The 17,415-nt window shown below is 38.5% G+C and overlaps 2 protein-coding genes across 2 annotated transcripts in view; both read left to right on the top strand.

The window, feature by feature from the left end:
- The window catches only part of SEC24A (SEC24 homolog A, COPII coat complex component), a 61,299-nt gene extending 57,755 nt beyond the window's left edge, over positions 1-3,544 (top strand). Inside the window, exons 22-23 of the mRNA XM_055302083.1 lie at positions 237-340; positions 609-3,544. Coding sequence (XP_055158058.1) covers positions 237-340; positions 609-723 — 219 coding nt within the window. The 3' untranslated portion in view covers positions 724-3,544. The remainder of the gene's footprint in view (positions 1-236; positions 341-608) is intronic.
- Positions 3,545-6,828: 3,284 nt separating this feature from the next.
- CAMLG (calcium modulating ligand) lies at positions 6,829-17,082 on the top strand. The gene is made up of 4 exons (XM_055302756.1): positions 6,829-7,095; positions 8,880-9,340; positions 11,151-11,216; positions 16,464-17,082. The coding sequence occupies exons 1-4, from the start codon at positions 6,924-6,926 to the stop codon at positions 16,653-16,655; spliced, it is 891 nt and encodes a 296-aa protein (XP_055158731.1). The 5' UTR covers positions 6,829-6,923; the 3' UTR covers positions 16,656-17,082.
- The last annotated feature ends 333 nt before the right edge of the window (positions 17,083-17,415 follow it).

The raw sequence follows: 17,415 nt of genomic DNA, 5'->3' as shown, positions 1-17,415 counted from the left end.
TGCAAGCCTAAAGTATTTCTATTGTTTGGCCTTTTCAGAAGTTTGCCTACCCCTTACTAGAAAACTGTGATATACATACTCCCAGGCCCCTTTCCCTAAGACCTCCTAAGTCAATCTTGCAGTTCAGCAAGATCTCCAGGTGAATAATATACATGATAAAGTTTGAGAAGCACTCTAAATGATGCATTAACTATGTGATTCAAGTAAGTTGGATATTGCTGGTTTTTGTTTAATAGACACATCTTCCAGAACTTGATACACCAGAATCTGCCAGAATAATAGCATTCATCTCTTGGCTTAGAGAGCAGAGACCATTTTTCCCCATACTTTATGTAATAAGGTAAGTTGTATTTTTTGTTTGCTAATTGGGAAATAATTTATTTAGTTTTACAAGGACCTATTTTGAGTTATATTTACCCATGACATATTGCTTAAGGAAACCCTTTAGAAAAGAAAGAAAGAGAATGTTCAGTAAATATTACTCAATTATGCTTTCTGTTCAGTTACTAGCAAAGAGTATGTTAAAAGCATCATGACAATGGACAAATCCACTGTTTATTTTACTACTGCATTTTATGTAATGTATATATTTTTGTCTTATTCCACAGGGATGAGAGTCCAATGAAAGCAAACTTCCTTCAAAACATGGTAGAAGACAGAACAGAATCTGCATTATCATATTATGAATTCCTTTTGCATATACAACAACAAGTGAACAAATGAATAAATGAAGATATTTGACTTAGTCATGATAATGCAGAACACCTGAGAATGTGTAATACCTTCCTTTTCTATTAGGTTTGTGGACTAATGTGATGATTATATGTTCTCACTGTGATTTCAACAAACTATAGCAAATAAAGGACCACAACAGAGAATCAAACATGCAACTCTGAAATACTGTATTTTTCAAATCAAAATAGATCTACATACATTTGATTGGATACTTTTTTTTTTCCTTTGCTGCCAATAATGTTTGAGTTGTTATGGATTGAAATAGGATGAGACAATATTGCAGAGGCAAAGTAAATTTTGTAAAATAAAGACTTCTGTGTTTCAAATGTATATTTCTCATTTTTTCCTGAAATTTTGGCTGCTACATTTAAAACCTCACAAGACTTAGTGTTGCAGGGATGTTACCAATTCATTGATAATGATCTTTTTAAAATAAAAAAGTTTCAGAAGTAAATAGTATGTAGAAAACTAGAACCCATCCCCCATACCTGTGTTTTTTTTTTTTTTATATATATAAGGAAGAAAAAGGATCATGTTAACTAAAGCTAGAGTAAACTCACTCTAGTTTGAGAAGAAAAATATGAAATAATACAGTCAAGCTTTAAAATCTATCAGTATTCTCTATACTTGAAGAACAAAGTCACTTTGATTTGAAGTGATGTGACTGCAGAAGACTTGTTTGGACACACTATCATGTTCTGCAGTGAAAAGAATCAGCTGTCTTCATAAATATATTGGGACTGGCAATGATAATAGGGAGATGAGAAACTGATTATCTTGATTCTTGAAATGGGCTTTGGTTCATTTCTGCTCTGTGATGTACAATAAAAGTGTTATATTATTGGTGAATTGATGAATTAAAGGTTTTTAAAATTCTGTCTCATGCATCAGTAACATTTTTCTAAGGAGTTTAATAATTGGAAGCCACTCATAAGCTATTTATTCTTGGATATTAAAACTTATTAAAGCATGAATGCTGCTTTTGATTTGGTGGATATTAAGATTACACAAATCCAATATATTGAAGTTATGGTAGAAACTTGATTTCTGAACATGCTCAAGAGACTGCTTTTTTGATTGAGCCAGAGAAATATTATAGTCAAAACCATTGAGTGGATTTTGTTTACAAATAGATAAATTAAACATTTGTATATTTAAAGTGCTGTGATAGGATATCTTTAAAAGAGTTTGGCTCATTTTTCACAGATTCACCTTGTCTTGTATAAACTTCTTAAAGTAAAAGTTGTTCAGTGTGTAATACTTGATGAAAAGATTTTTGTTTCTTTGTTTCAATGGGTTAGAAAAATGTGTTTACAATCTTGGTCTCATACGATCACCAATGAAATAGTAACTTTCAAGTTTACATCAGTATGAGCTGACTTTAACTGAGCTGTTGGGGAATATGGAAGAAGCAGGTCCCATTGGAGTATACACTACTACCTGCCTGCTGGATTAGACTAACTGGGTTTTTTAGGAATATCATCTCCCTTAAGCAGTGTTAAGATTTCTCTTCAGTATGTGAGTGGTGCATTGAACTGGAAATTTTCTTGAAAGCTGCTTCATTGATTAGGAAGCAATTTTCACATCGTAGCAAATTAAAATAAATTTCTATTTTCCCCTCTTTTAAAGAAACAGTCATCCTTGTGCACTGATTGATGTTTCTTAAAATAACTAAAATTCTCTTCTTAATGTGAATTGTAAATGTTGTTATTTGTAGGTCCTTTCTTAATAGTAGTGAAGAATCTTCCAGAGGGAAAAGTTTGTGTTTCTAGGGACAATAACCTTCCTTGTGCCTCACTTCATCCCCGAGTGGGTAGGACTCTTGTTATTGCCACACATGCTTTTTTAGTATAGTTCACAAATTTACTTTTAAAATTTCACTTTAAAAATGATTTTCGATAGTGTATAACATGTGCAATCTAGAATAATTTTATAATAGGTCATAAACACAATTTTAGTTAAGATTCGTAATATTTGTTCTCCAGATAATGAGGGAATGAATGAACCTTTTGGAGATATTGATAGTAAGTAATTATTTTTTGTAATATTGAATGTTTTTTTAGTTTTTTGTTGTTTTGCAGTAGGGCACTACCTGCTATCTCATCTTGTATTACTTTTTAATGTAAAGCAACTAATATTTACACTATGCCATATTTTTTTTTATTGTAGTTGTAAATTATGAAAGATCCTTGAATTTTCTACAGATCTACAACTACTAAAGTACAGACAAGGGCAATCTTGGTATTTAAATCTGAGCATGGCAATTCTACCATAAAAAGTACTCTATTTTTCTAATTTCTAGGATTTTTAAAATAACATTTCTGTATGTCTGACACATTAATATTCGCTCAAGCTGTGTACCTTTTAGTTTGCATATATTTCATTGTTTTAATTTAATGTATTGAGTCTAACAGACTTTCACAATAATTAGAACAAAAGATTTATTTCTTCTAATCAAAGATGCGTAACAGCTATTATCTAGGGGACCATCAAATGTGATTTCAAGATTTTGTTAACTATTTCAAATATAATCCTTATATAGAAATTTTAATTTTGTAAAGTAGTGTATAATATTGTAACATTAAATTCTTGTTCTCAAATTCAAATATGTATTGATCTTCAATGTGCTGTGTTAAATCTTGCTTCTCTTAACTATTAGAGACAAGATTTGTCTTCCTTTTTACAGTTTGTAATTTTCACTGTTTTATTCCTGTAAAAAGAAACAGTCATTTGTAACCCATGCAAATAATCGTTTGAACTGTGCTAACTTATCAATTTGGCTATTCAATAAAGTTATTGAAAGAGCTTACATATAGTGACTAATTTTTTAAAGGGATATGAATACCTGCTAGTCACTGAATTGTGCCATGTTTTACATTCAAGTCAACGGAAGGCTGTTGCGGAAAGCACTTTGAATCTAAGCTGGTGTCTGGGATGTCATAAACCAAATTCTTGGATGCTCACTCAAGGATTGCTGGGTTTAAAATTCTAGATTGAAAGGGGTTGTTTTTTTGTTTTAAAATTCTTGACATCTTTAAGATACTACTCCGTTGTCTTCTGGACCCTTTGGTTATTGATAAGATGCCTACTGTCAACCTGATTGTTATTTTGAAGATAATCTGTTAGCTTTCAAGATTTTTCTTTTTTCCTTAATATTCTATAGTTTGGCTACTTTGAGTTTATAGTTTATAGTGTTTGTTTTTCAGAGAACATTTTAATCTGAAAATCCTCATGTATCTTGATATCTGGAAAATTCTCAGCTGTTTATTTTTTTAAGTGAGAAATGATTGACATAAAGTTATTTTCTTTTAAAAAAATTTGTCGTTTTAAAAAAATAGTCATTTTCTTTTTTATTCTCAGAGTTCCTATTAGATGAATATTTCCACTAATTCATCTTGTAACTGTGTCCAGGTTGCAGTTTTAATTTCATCTAATGAGTTTTATATTTATATAACTATTTTTCATTTTCAAGATTGATTTTTTAAAAAATATCCGTGTAGTTTTGATTGATTAATCCCCGATTTTGTAAAGGGATTAATAAAAAGAGAGAGAGGCTTATAATTAAAAAATTATAAAGGCCTTTTCATAAAATTATTTCTTTCTGGAGCAAATTGTAATTTTTTAAGTTTTTATTTTAATTCTATTTAGTTAACAGTGTTATATTAGTTTCAGGTGTACAATACTATAATTCAGCACTTACATACATCACATGGTGCTCATCACAAGTACACTTCTTCCTCTTTTTTTTTTTTTTTTTAAATTTCATCTCTACCCCACCCTGTGGGGTTTGAACTCAGGACGCTAAAATCAAGAATTGCATGCTCTTTCAACTGACCCAGCCAGGCACCCCTCAACAACTGCATTCTTTAATCCCCATCCCCCATTCTTTAATCCCCTATTTGACCTATACCCTCACCCCCCACGAATTCCAATTTTTAATTCGGCTGGCAATTTAAATATCCATGTTTTTCAAAATTTGAGTTTGTAGACTCATTGGAGTGGGAGAATGATAATTTTTTTTAAGAATACAATTTTTTCTTAAAAAGATGTATTTATTTATTAATGGAGACACCGAGAGAGAGAGAGGGAGAGGGAGAGGCAGAGACACAGGCAGAGGGAGAAGCAGGCTCCATGCAGGGAGGGAGCCCAACATGGGACTCAATCCCTTGTCTCCAGGATCATGCCCTGGACGGAAGGTGGCGCTAAAGCGCTGAGCCACCCGGGCTGCCCTGAGTGGGAGAATTTTTGTTTTTGTTTTAGCTTGTCTCTATCCAAGCCCCTTCACCTATCTATGGGTGTTTTTAGTCCTATTTTCTAGCCCTTTCCCCAAAACTAGGGCTCATAGTGGTGTTTTAGGGCTCCTGTTCTGCAGTGATTTGACTGAAATCACCATTTCAGTCACCAGCAGAGGGAAGACTAGTTGTTGCCCTCTTCTGCCTCCCAGATTAAAAGTCGAAGTCCAAAGCTTTGTGGGTCAATAGTGAATGATACTTTGAATATTTTTGGAGGGAGGGAAGGCCTCAAGAAGTGAGTTCAACCTGTTTGTCTCTGTGTGTTGTGTGGAGGACTTTCAGTGGCTTTTAGCCCCTAGAACGTGCTACTGTTACTGTTGCCTGCCTCTGGACCTGCAGCCCCAGAGGCACCTGACTTGTTTAGCTCTGAGATGCTGTTTCTGATACTTTTTTATCTGCTAAGATGTTTCTCTTGTTTTTGAGGTTTTTAAAAAATTATTCATGAGAGACACAGAGAGAGACAGAGACATAGGCAGAGGGAGAAGCAGGCTCCCTGTGGGGAGCTCAATGCGGAACTCCATCCCAGGACCCTGGGATCATGACCTGAGCTGAAAGCAGATGCTAAACCACTGAGCCACCCAGGTACCCCCTGTTTTTGAGTCTTGCTATTTCTTTTTCTCCCTTCATATTTCTAGCTGTTATTTCTGTGTAAAGAGGGATCTGAGCATGAACTTCCTACCTAAATTTCACCCCAGAAACTGAATTCTAGTTTCATCACTTTGACTCCATCTTTTCAACTTCGTATTACATGTTATCAATAAAGTATTATTGCTAACCTGCCTAAACAATGCTACATAAAAATTTAAAAAATGATACATGAGACTAACTGAAAAGGCCTTATTTTGACACTTCCTCTAAGAGAAAAATTTCTTTGGGGTGACTGAGTGGCTTAGTGAGTTAAGTATCTGACTCTTTCAGCTCAGGTCTTGATCTCAGGGTCATGCCAGCTTGGAGCCTGCTTAATAAAACAAAAATTGAAACTAAAAGAGGGATGCCTGGGTGGCTCAATTGGTTAAGTGTCCAACTCTTAATTTCAGCTCAGGTAATGAGCTGTAAAGAAAATAAAAGATCTCAGGATTGTAAAAAAAATAAAATAAAAAATAAATGCTTGTCTTCATGGAGCCTACATTCTATCTAATGAGAAACATTCAAAATGAGTACATTTAGCATGCAAGTCAGATGTAACTGTTAAGAAAAATAAGGCAGGTAAGGGGAATATGGAGTCTTGAGAAGGGTGGCAATTTAAATAGAATGGACAGGGAAATCTCCACTGGGACAACCCTGAACAAAGACGTGAAGAAGGCCAGAAACACGTAAGATAGATATTTGGGAGAAGAGCGACTGAGGAGAAAGAATAAACCTGCGCCAAGAACACATCCTAAACGCAACTCTCTCTAAAGCGTCGCTCCCTACTGACGTATTTCCGTCGTTTACAAGCGAGGTCGCAGACGGTCACTTGAAACAAGTGCCTGGCGCAATAACCTCCATTTTGCTTTTGGGCACCAGCCGTTGGTGGGTTGGGGCCTTGCTCTTCTTCCTTTCCTTCTTCTCAGCCTGGGGGCTAATTTTCTTCACTTTCGAGGTAACAGTAGAGAAGCCCGGTGGCCTGGGAGAGTGGCCACGAGGCTACCAGAGAGGAGAACCGCCCCCCCACGCTTCGGGGGGCGGGGCAAGACTGCCCTCATTCAAGATGGCGGCGCAAGCCTCGCGCTTTGTCCGGTCGGGTGGCACGCATGCCTAGCACGCCTGTCTGGCTTGGCGCTCGGGGGCGGGTCTACGGCGGGGTGGGGGGGGGGCGGTGGTGGGCTTGTACCCTGCGGCCTGGCCTGAAGTCATCTGCGGCTCGGCTGCCGCTGCCAGCAACACCTTCAGCGTTCCCTGGTTTTGGTGGGGAAGATGGAGCCGTTGACTGTCGCGTCTGACAGCGGCGACCGGCCGGGGGCTCCAGCGACCTCTGGCCTGTCGGCTTCCCAGCGTCGTGCGGAGCTGCGGCGGAGGAAGCTGCTCATGAACTCGGAGCAGCGCATCAACCGCATCATGGGCTTTCACAGGCCCGGGAGTGGCGCGGGTGAGAGCCTCCCGTCTCCCCTTACTCTCCCGCCCGCCGCTTTGAGTCTCCAGGACCATTCCTGCTTTCTTTCCCTCCAGCGCCCCGCTGGCCTTTTTGACAGAGCCTTGCTCTCTGACCTTCCCTCTGTCCCGGACTTTTTTTTTTTTAAGATTTTATTTATTCATGAGAATCCCAGAGAGAAAAATCCCAAAGAGAAACCTAAGCAGAGGGAGAAGCAGGCTCCTTGGGATCACGCCCTGAGCCACCCAGGTGCCCGTCTGTTCCCTCTTTTTAGGTGATGTCCCAAGTTCTTACTTATCACCCCCCACACGCACACACGTTTCTAGTTCCCCCGTTTTCTGCGGGCTTCGCTCTGCTTGTCCCCATCTCCGCCCCGGGCTGCGAAGCCTCGGCGCCTCCGCCTTGGTGCCTTCTGGCCCGTGAGCCCCCCCCCCCCCCCCCGTCTTCATTCCCCACGCTCTCCCTTCTGTCCCCGGTTGCACCGCTCTGCCTGTTATGTCCCGCGGTAAAATTGCTCTTCGGTTCTTTCCCTTCGAAATGCTTTTCCTGCCAGTGCCCTTCCTATAGCGTCTGTCTACCTTCTTTTGCCTTTCGCTGTTACTCTGTCCGCCCCCCCCCCCCCCGGAGCTTGTGTTTATTTACCTGCTCCCCCAGTCCTTCCTACGTGGTCATCTACCCTGGTGCCTGTGTCCAGTGCTCTCAACACTGTCCTCTTCAGGCTTTCCACAACAGATAAAACTGAGTGACCATTCTTTACCCCAACAAGTGGGACGTGCCCCCCCCCCCCCCAGGTCTTTTCTCCCAATTTGCTGAGATTGATGTGATTGAAGTCAGGAACCGCGTTTAACCCTAAAGAGAGTCCCTCATTTCTCCCCCAGTGCGTGTACAATTCAATGAATATTCATGTGAATATTTATTGAACATGTAGTATGTGCTAGTGTTCTCTTAAGTTTCCATGGAGCTTCTTTAGTAATTGACCTTTACTCAGTATTTGCAAGCTACTGAACGCTTTGTGATTTCTGTGGGCTTCTGATGGTCAGTCCTGAACACTTAGATAGTTTGCAGGTTCACAGCCAAAACTACCAGGGAAGGTAAGGAGCACTATTTCAGATTATCCTAGAACAATAGTTAGACGCATTTCTCCCTTTAATAACAGACAGCAGGTATTTATTATTTCCCAAGACATTTATTGTCCTTCTCAAGTTATATTCTATATTTTGTTCTTTAGCTATGATAATTCTATCACTAAAGCTTTTGTTTTGCTTTGGAAGCAGAACAGCATCCTCAAATTGCTTAATTACCTGCTAATGGCTCCCTCACTACAGTAGAAGGATTACGTAAACAGTAGCTGTAGGGTATGCCACGCCCTATGCTGACCAGACTCTGGGTTCCGAAATGTGATATTAAAGTACAGATTTGTAAAAGCTTTAATGATTTTAATCAAATAAGCTACATACAGCAGGCAATGCAGTCATTCTTCTGGGATATATTATCCATGAAAACCTGGTCTGTATAACTCGCTCCATCTCCACGACCATCTTGCCCAATTTGTCTGCTAGTCTTCTACTCCCAGAATTTGGGTTGTATCCTCTGCCAGAATACTCTTCTGGGGTGACATATATTCTTGAGGGTGTAGAGGAAGAAACTAGTTTATGTTTTATGCAGAATCAGTGTTTAGATTCAGAGACTGCAGAGTTCTAGCAGCGGTCTATTTTTTGATATTAATATAAGAGCTGTTTGCCAGTATACACTCCATAAGGCTTCTAAATTTCTTTTCTCAGAAGAAGAAAGTCAGACAAAATCAAAGCAGCAGGACAGTGACAAACTGAACTCCCTCAGCATTCCTTCAGTTTCAAAGAGAGTAGTGCTGGGCGATTCGGTCAGTACAGGAACAACTGACCAGCAAAGTGGTGTGGCCGAGGTAAAGGGGACTCAGCTGGGAGACAAGTTGGACTCTTTCATTAAACCACCTGAGTGCAGTAATGACGTAAATCTTGAGCTCCGGCAGCGGAACAGAGGGGACCTGACAGCAGACACTGTTCAGCGGGGTTCACGCCATGGCCTTGAACAGTACCTGTCCAGATTTGAAGAAGCAATGAAGTTACGGAAACAGCTGATTAGTGAAAAACCCAATCAAGAAGATGGAAATACAACAGAAGAATTTGACTCTTTTCGAATCTTTAGATTGGTGGGATGTGCTCTTCTTGCCTTTGGAGTCCGAGCTTTTGTTTGCAAATACTTGGTAAGAAACATGGAAAATGCAGATTGGCTATATATATATATAATGAGTGCTTTTGATCCATGGAGTTGATTGCTGGTATTAATATTTACCAGATTAATATGGCTGTTTTGAGATATATTATTACACTGCTTTTCCCCCTAGATATAGATGAAATGTTCTGGTTGAATACAGAGCCCAATAATAATTACTTAACTCTGGATTCTAGGCAGCATTCTGTGCTTTCCATATATAAACTCCTTGAACCTCATCCTTCTGACTGTGTTTTATAGATGAGGGAATGAAGACTCAGAGGTTAAGTCATTTGCCCAAGGTCACATAGCTACTAAAGCACAGCTGGGCTTTAATGCAGGCAATTTCTTTCCAAAACCAAAGGGTAAAGTATCTACATATATCATATATTAATTACTACTATTTAAATAATTTGAAACCTTAAAATGCAGTCCCTGTGGTCCTGAACATGATGTAAATTTCCTGTGATTCAGCAAGCACTTCAGCATTTTATAATGTTGTAGTATCATCATGATGGCAGTCCCATCTTCACCACGCCTTCACTCGCCAGGAGAAATGAAGAAAATCATAGCTCATATTTCTGTGTCTTGCTTTTTTTTTTAAATTTTTTATTTATGATAGTCACACACACACAGAGAGAGAGAGAGAGAGAGAGGCAGAGACACAGGCAGAGGGAGAAGCAGGCTCCATGCAGGGAGCCCGACGTGGGATTCGATCCCGGGTCTCCAGGATCATGCCCTGGGCCAAAGGCAGGCGCCAAACTGCTGTGCCACCCAGGGATCCCTGTGTCTTGCTTTTGGAAGAACTTTCATTCACTAGACTTTTTAAGAATACCTACCCAGTACTCAATTTGCACATAGCAAATTTTTCAGATAATTAAAGTTTATATTAAACAGCAAGAAAGGTTTTAAAAATCTACTTTATGGACATTTTTTAAAAAGTGAATCTGTCGTACAGACTTTTTTTCTGACGTTAAATTGTCATTATAGCTTTCAGTATTTAAAAATGAGATGTGTGGCTGCTTCCTTTTTCCTTTTTCTTATCTAAAGGGCCCTGTGCTTTTAGGATTTTAAAGTTATGTCCTATTTTTGTGCCTCATTTTTGTGTGAGGTTTTTTTGGTTTTCTGGGGTTTTTTGCTATCAGATTTTCAGCTGTTACTTCTCACTGCTTATATTATACATTCATCTGTTAATGTTTATTCCTTCACTCCCTTCATAATATTTTTAGTTGTAGGAATAAATATAAATTAGTTATTGTTTTGACCTTTCCGATTTTATTGTGTGAGAAGCAAGACAACCACTCCATTTTATCTATAGTAAGAATAGCTTGCCATTTGGATGCTTAACAATGTAGCTAGTGAGATCATTACTTGCCACAGTGTCTGGGAATGTATGGCATCTATTGAATACTGGGTCTTTTATGTGTGCTTTGAAATTGTCAGTTAATTACCTCTAGACAAGAGAGATGTTGCTGCATGATGTATTATACATCTATATCACCTCTGAATACTTTAAATCATTGAAAGAATAAGTTTTTGTGAGAGTAGACTTTGGGGGGACATCAAAAGAATGTAACTTGACTTGAGAAACATATTTTATGGTAAGGAAATCCATTCCCTTTATTTTTTTCACCCTTGAGCAGAAACAAGACTATTTTCAGCTTATATATATATATATATATATATATATATATATATATATATTACAGTTATTTTGCTTGGAATTTTATTGTTGCTGTTTAATTTGTTGTGGTTTAAATGATGATGTTGGAAATACATAATTTTATCTTCTATCTTCACAGTCCATATTTGCTCCGTTTCTTACTTTACAACTTGCGTACATGGGACTATACAAATATTTTCCCAAGGTAAATTAAACTTTTTCTAAATTATGGTGATGTATTTAGACTGATTAATGATTTGACAATTTTAAGAACTTAAAAAAAAATTAGTCATACTCATGGTCTGAATCAGTGCTACTAGAAGTATCCTTGGCCCACCAGTGCTGATCTTAAAGCTATTTATTTCTGTTTGTAACAAGTTAAGTTCAGAAAGCAAGTGATTAGAAACTTCTTAGCAATTCGACGTTGCCATAACATTTAACAAATTTTTGGTCCACTGTGGATTGGAGGGAAAACTTAACCATGGAGTTTGAATAATACTTGTCTGAGAAAGTGTTCAGTTTAATTACTTAGTGAATTTAGTAATACATTTTATCTGTAATAAAGGAAATTAATTTTTTAAAAACATTTTATTTATTTATTCATGAGAAACAGAGAGGCAGAGGGAGAAGCAGGCTCACTGTGGGGAGCCGGATGCGAGACGTGATCCCGGAGTCCTGGGATCACTCCAGAGGCAGACGCTTAACCTCTGAGCCACCCAGGCATCCCAGAAATTAATTTTAAAATGGGTTAAATTACCTTACTGTGCTCCTTATTGGACACCTAGTAACAATGCACTTTATCTTTAATGTCAGGGGCCTGGTATTTGCAAGAAATACTTGTCCAAAATTGCAGAACAGAATCCTGGAGAGTGTCATGTTTACCTAGTCTGCTTAACTACAAATGTATACACAGTTTTATGGGACTTGGCTGGCATAGAGGGTAACCTCACTTATGTCATTGAGTGTTGTGTGAATTTTTAACTGAAAAACAGGTTCATGGTTATTTGCTTAGTCATTTGTAATGAACTGATAGACCTCATATGTGTTTTTAATGGGTTTGAAACATTTATATTTATGAAGAGCCAAATAGGTTTTATATACAAAGTAAAAGAATAAAGTAATGTGATTTTATTTTATATGTAAATTAATTTTGAGGGGTTATATGTATTTATTGAAAGATTGGTTATAGTTTTTCTTTCTTTCTTCTTTAAGATTTAATTTATTTATTCATGAGAGATCCAGAGAGAGAGGCAGAGACATGGGCAGAGGGAGAAGCTCCCTGCAGGGAGCCTGATGTGGGCCTTGATCCTGCGACTCCAGGATCATACCCTGAGCCAAAGGCAGACGCTCAACTACTGAGCCACCCAGGCGTCCCAAGTTACAGTTTTTCAATAGCAAAGTTTGGAAACAACAAAGATGTCTATTAATAAATGACTCATTAAATTCTGGCCTGTTTAGAATGATGAAGCTCTGATATATAGATAATGGTAAGTCTGCCAAGAAATATTAATAGAAGAAAAAATGCAGGATAGGATCTATAGTATGCTACTTTTTTCATCGAAAGGTGGAAAATAATTGCTTGTGTATATGTAAAACTGGAAGAATCTTTTTTTTTTTTAAGATTTTATTTTTAAGTAATCTCTACAGCCAATGTGGGGCCCAAACATACAACCCTGAGGGATGCCTTGGGGCTCAGTTAGTTAGGTGTCTGACTATCTCAGCTTAGGTCCCTTTTTTTTTTTTTTAAGATTTTATTTATTTATTCGAGAGAGAAGGAGAGCAAGAGCTTGAGCAGGGGGGAGAGGGGCAGACGGAGAGGGAGAAGCAGGCTCCCACTGAGCAGGGAGCCCAGCATGGGACTGTATCCCAGGACCCTGGGATCATGACCTGAGCTGAAAGCAGATGCTTAACTGACTGAGCCACCCAGGTGCCTCTCAGCTCAGGTCTTGATCTCAGGGTCATGAGTTTGATCCGTGCATTGGGCTCCACACTGGGCAAGGAGCCTACTTAAAAAACAAAAACAAAACCCTACAACCCTGAGATCAAGATTCACACACCCCACTGACTAAGCCAGCCAGGTGCCCCATACACTCTGGAGGAATGTTACATGAAACTATTATCAGTGGTTATTTGTGCTAGAAGTGTATATGTGTTGTTAGGTAAATGGGAGAGAGAAAAGGAAGGGAAACTATAGTATACTTTTCTCTAAACAAAACATTTTCTTGTAACTCTTTTTTAAGATTTATTTATTTTAAAATATTTTATTTGAGAGAGAGAGAGAGAGAGTATAAGCAGAGGGAGGGACAGAGAGAGAGGGAGAAGCAGGCTCCCCGCTGAGCAGGGAATCCTACTTCCAGGGCTCAGTCTGGGACTCTGGGATCATGATCTGAGCCAAAGGCAGGCACTTAACTGAGCCACCCAGGCACCTCTATTTTATTTTATTTTATTTTATTTATTTGAGAGAGAGTGAGAGAGAGAGAGTGCACGCACACAACCGAAGCTAAAATCAAGAGTCAGGTACTCAACTGACTGAGCCACTCAGGTACCCAAGATTTTTTTTTTTTTTTAAGAATTTATTTATTTATTCATGAGAGACAGAGACAGACAGACACAGGCAGAGGGAGAAGCAGGCTCCATGCAGGAAGCCTGATGTGGGACTCGATCCTGGGACTCCAGGATGACACCCTGAGCCAAAGGCAGGCGCCCAACCGCTGAGCCATGCAGGCATCCCAAGATTTTTTTTTTAAAGTAATCTTCACAAGCAACATGGAGCTAGAACTTAGAGCCCTGAGATCAAGAGTTGCACACTCCACCAATGGAGCCAGCCAGGAACCCCTTGTGACAGTTTTTATTTTATTATTTTTTTAAATATTTATTTACTTATCTATTTATGATAGAGAGAGAGAGAGAGAGAGAGAGAGAGAGAGACACACAGGCAGAGGGAGAAGCAGGCTCCATGCTGGGAGCCCGACGCGGGACTGGATCCTGGGACTCCAGGATCACACCCTGGGCCAAAGGCAGGCGCCAAACCGCTGAGCCACCCAGGGATCCCCTTGACAGTTTTTAAATACAGAGAAATTGGGACGCCTGGGTGGCTCAGCGGTTGAGCATCTGCCTTTGGCTCAGAGTGTGATCCTGGGGTCCTGGTATTGAGTCTTGCATCAGGCTTCCTGCTCGGTGGAGAGCCTGCTTCTCCCTCTGCCTATGTCTCTGCCTATCTCTGTCCCTCTCATGAATAAATAAATAAAATCTTAAAAAAAAATCAAATGTTTGAAGAATTGTGCAGTGAACACCCATTTATTTATACTTATTACATAAATTCTTTAACATTTTGTTATGTTATCCTGTATCTATCCAATTTATCCATTTTCAACGCATCTTTTTCTTTTTTTTTCTTGATGCATTTCAAAGTATGTTGTAGGTATAGATGTCAGTGTACTTTACCCCTACACGTATCAGCCTAATATCATTAACTACAATTCAGTGGTGGTTTGTGGTTCTTCTTAACTTTAAGGTAAAATTTTCTTACAGTGAAATGTTCAAGTGTTTAGTATATGATTTAGTGAATTTTGACAGCTTGTGAAACTCAAATCCTTTCAACGTTTAAAACGTGATTGTCAGGGCATTCCACCATGCCCCTTTCGTCATCTTTAGCCCGTACAACCTCAGCGTCTGACTGAGTTTTTCCCACTGTAGATTAGTTTTTGCCTGTTTTAGTACTACTACTACTACTACTACTACTACTACTACTACTGCTGCTGCTGCTGCTGCTACTTCTTCCTCTCCTCCTCCTCCTCCTCCTCCTCTTCTTCTTCTTCTTTCTTCTTTCTTCTTTTTCTTCCTCCTCCTTCTTCCTCCTCCCCGTCCTCCCTCCTCCTTCTCTTCTTCTTCTCCTTCTTTCTCCTCCTCCTCTTCCTTCTTCTTCACCACCCCATTATGGAGCTTGAACTCAACCCTGAGATCAAGAGTTACATGCTTCACTGACGGAGCCCGCCAGGGGCCCCTGTTTCAGTACTTCAGATATATGGGATAATTTCTGTCTGTACTTTTTTGAACAAAGCTTCTTTTATTCTGCATAATTTTGAGATTCATTCAGGATGCCTGGGTGGTTCAGTGGTTGAGCATCTGCCTTTGGCTCAGGGTGGGATCCTGGGATCGAGTCCTGCATCAGGCTCCCCATGGGGAGCCTGCTTCTCCCTCAGCCTAAGTCTCTGCCTCTCTTTATGTGTCTCTCATGAATAAATAAATAAAATCTTAAAAAAATAATTTTGAAATTCATTCATGTTGAGTTTATCGGACCATCCCCTCCCCTTTTGTTTTTTCTGAGTAGTATTCCATTTTGTGACTGTCCATTTGTTTATCTGATCTCCTGTCCGTGGATATCTTGGTATTTCGAATTTTTGGTTATTATGTTTAAAAGCAGCTAAAGGGGCATCTGGATGGTCAGTTGGTTAAATGTCTGCCTTCGGCTCAGGTCATGAACCCAGGGTCCTGGGAGGATCTGCTTCTCCCTCTCCTCTCTGCTTGTTCTTTATCTCTGTTGCTATTTCTGTCTCTCTCAAATAGATAAATAAAGTCTTAAAAAAGAAATAAAGCAGCTGAGAATTTGTATGACTATTTTTGTGGACTAGGCTTTGATTTCTCCTGGGTAACAAGAACCTTCTGTATTTAAAAAGTTTTTTAATCAAGTGACTGAATTTGGTGATGCCAAATTGATTAAGTAAATGAAAATTCAGCCTTGAATGTCTTTAAAATTAGACAAGAAAATTTCGTCAGGAAATAGATATTCAGTAATATCCTACTGCATGTGTAACAAGTGTGAATTCCTTTGCATGACCCTTAGGGCTCTACAGAAAGTTCCTATCATTCTGTCACAAATAACTCCTTTAGTATGGCTTTCACTCTTCTGACTTCTTCTGACTTTTGCTGTCATAAGACTTAGCTCCAATAAGATTTCTCCTCTCATTTTTCTCCATCTAAATCTTGCTCATTCTTGAAGGCTTGTTTTTAATTTTACTTCCTCCTGAAATCCTTCCCTGGGCTTTCTGTATACATATAACCCTGAAGTAATATTCTCTCTTCTTTGAGCCACTATGCCATACATTATTCATGTGTTTCATTTAGCAGTTATATATGTCTCGTGTAGTAATGTTTTTCCTGTTTTTCTCTTGTGCTGTTGTATATATCTTAAATTGTTATTTATGTTTTGCCTTCCAAGATAAAAACTTTTTTTTCACTTTTGATGGCATGATGTCTTTTTCCTACTGCCTAGCAGTTCTCTGCTTTACATATTAATATTGAATAAATAGTTGTTGATATATTACTGATTGATGTTTTGAAACTTTGTTAACAGCTCTGAATCAGGCAAAAATTGCAGCACTGATAATGTTTGTATAGAGCTTAAGTAGTCTTCTGAAAGCTGTAAGATTTATTGAACTCTTTCTGTATACAGGGTGAAAAGAAGATAAAGACAACCGTACTAACAGCTGCCCTTCTATTGTCTGGAATCCCTGCTGAAGTGATAAATCGGTCAATGGATACCTATAGCAAAATGGGCGAAGTTTTCACAGATCTCTGTGTCTACTTTTTCACTTTTATCTTTTGTCATGAACTCTTTAATTACTGGGGCTCTGAAGTACCATGAAGCTTGCATCACTCAGAAAGAGAAGCTTTCCAAAAAGCACCTTCTCTTCTATAGTGCAGTGTCTCTAAAGGAGGCAAATGGGTTTACACCTTTATGTAATTCTTTTACTTTATAGGAGTTTTAAAATAATTTGATTAGGAATGGAATGGCAGGTTCCCTGATTTAAAAGCATTGAGTTTGTATTAATACTAACGGGAAGAATAGACTACCATTGTCATTAATTGACTTTTCTTGTTTAATTAGAATCCCTAGTCTCTACCTTTCACTAACTTCTAAGATTTGTAATTCCTCTTTTGGGAGCTGAGCTGTTCTTTTAGGGAGAGCAGATGAACACAGTCGCAGCCAGCACCAAGGGCTGCAACTTGTATTTGTGGTGTTCTGTCTTGAGAAATGGAGCCATGTTAAAAATAAAATGAATGAAACTGAATTGTCTAACGTGAAGTCTGCACATGTTAACTTATAAGTGCTAAAAAAAAAAAAACTTATAAGGGCTAAATAAGGTAGCTAATTTTGTCTTCTTTTGTTGAATATCTTAATTTTTACTCCGGCAAATATAGAGTAATGGAAGAAATGATTAACATTCGTACATGTGAAATTAGAAGGTATTTATGAAGGTATGTATTTTAATTTTTATTTATGAAAAAAACTTTTTTTAAAGGTTTTATTTATTTATTTATGAGAGACACAGAGAGAGGCAGAGACATAGCGAGAGGGGGAAGCAGGCTCCTTGCAGGGAGCCCTATGTGGGACTCGATCCAGG

Source organism: Nyctereutes procyonoides, unplaced genomic scaffold (genome assembly GCF_905146905.1).
Source record: "Nyctereutes procyonoides isolate TBG_1078 unplaced genomic scaffold, NYPRO_anot_genome, whole genome shotgun sequence".
NCBI lineage: Eukaryota > Metazoa > Chordata > Mammalia > Carnivora > Canidae > Nyctereutes > Nyctereutes procyonoides.
Note: the sequence above shows the minus strand (reverse complement) of the source record. Positions and strands in the feature narration are given on the sequence as shown.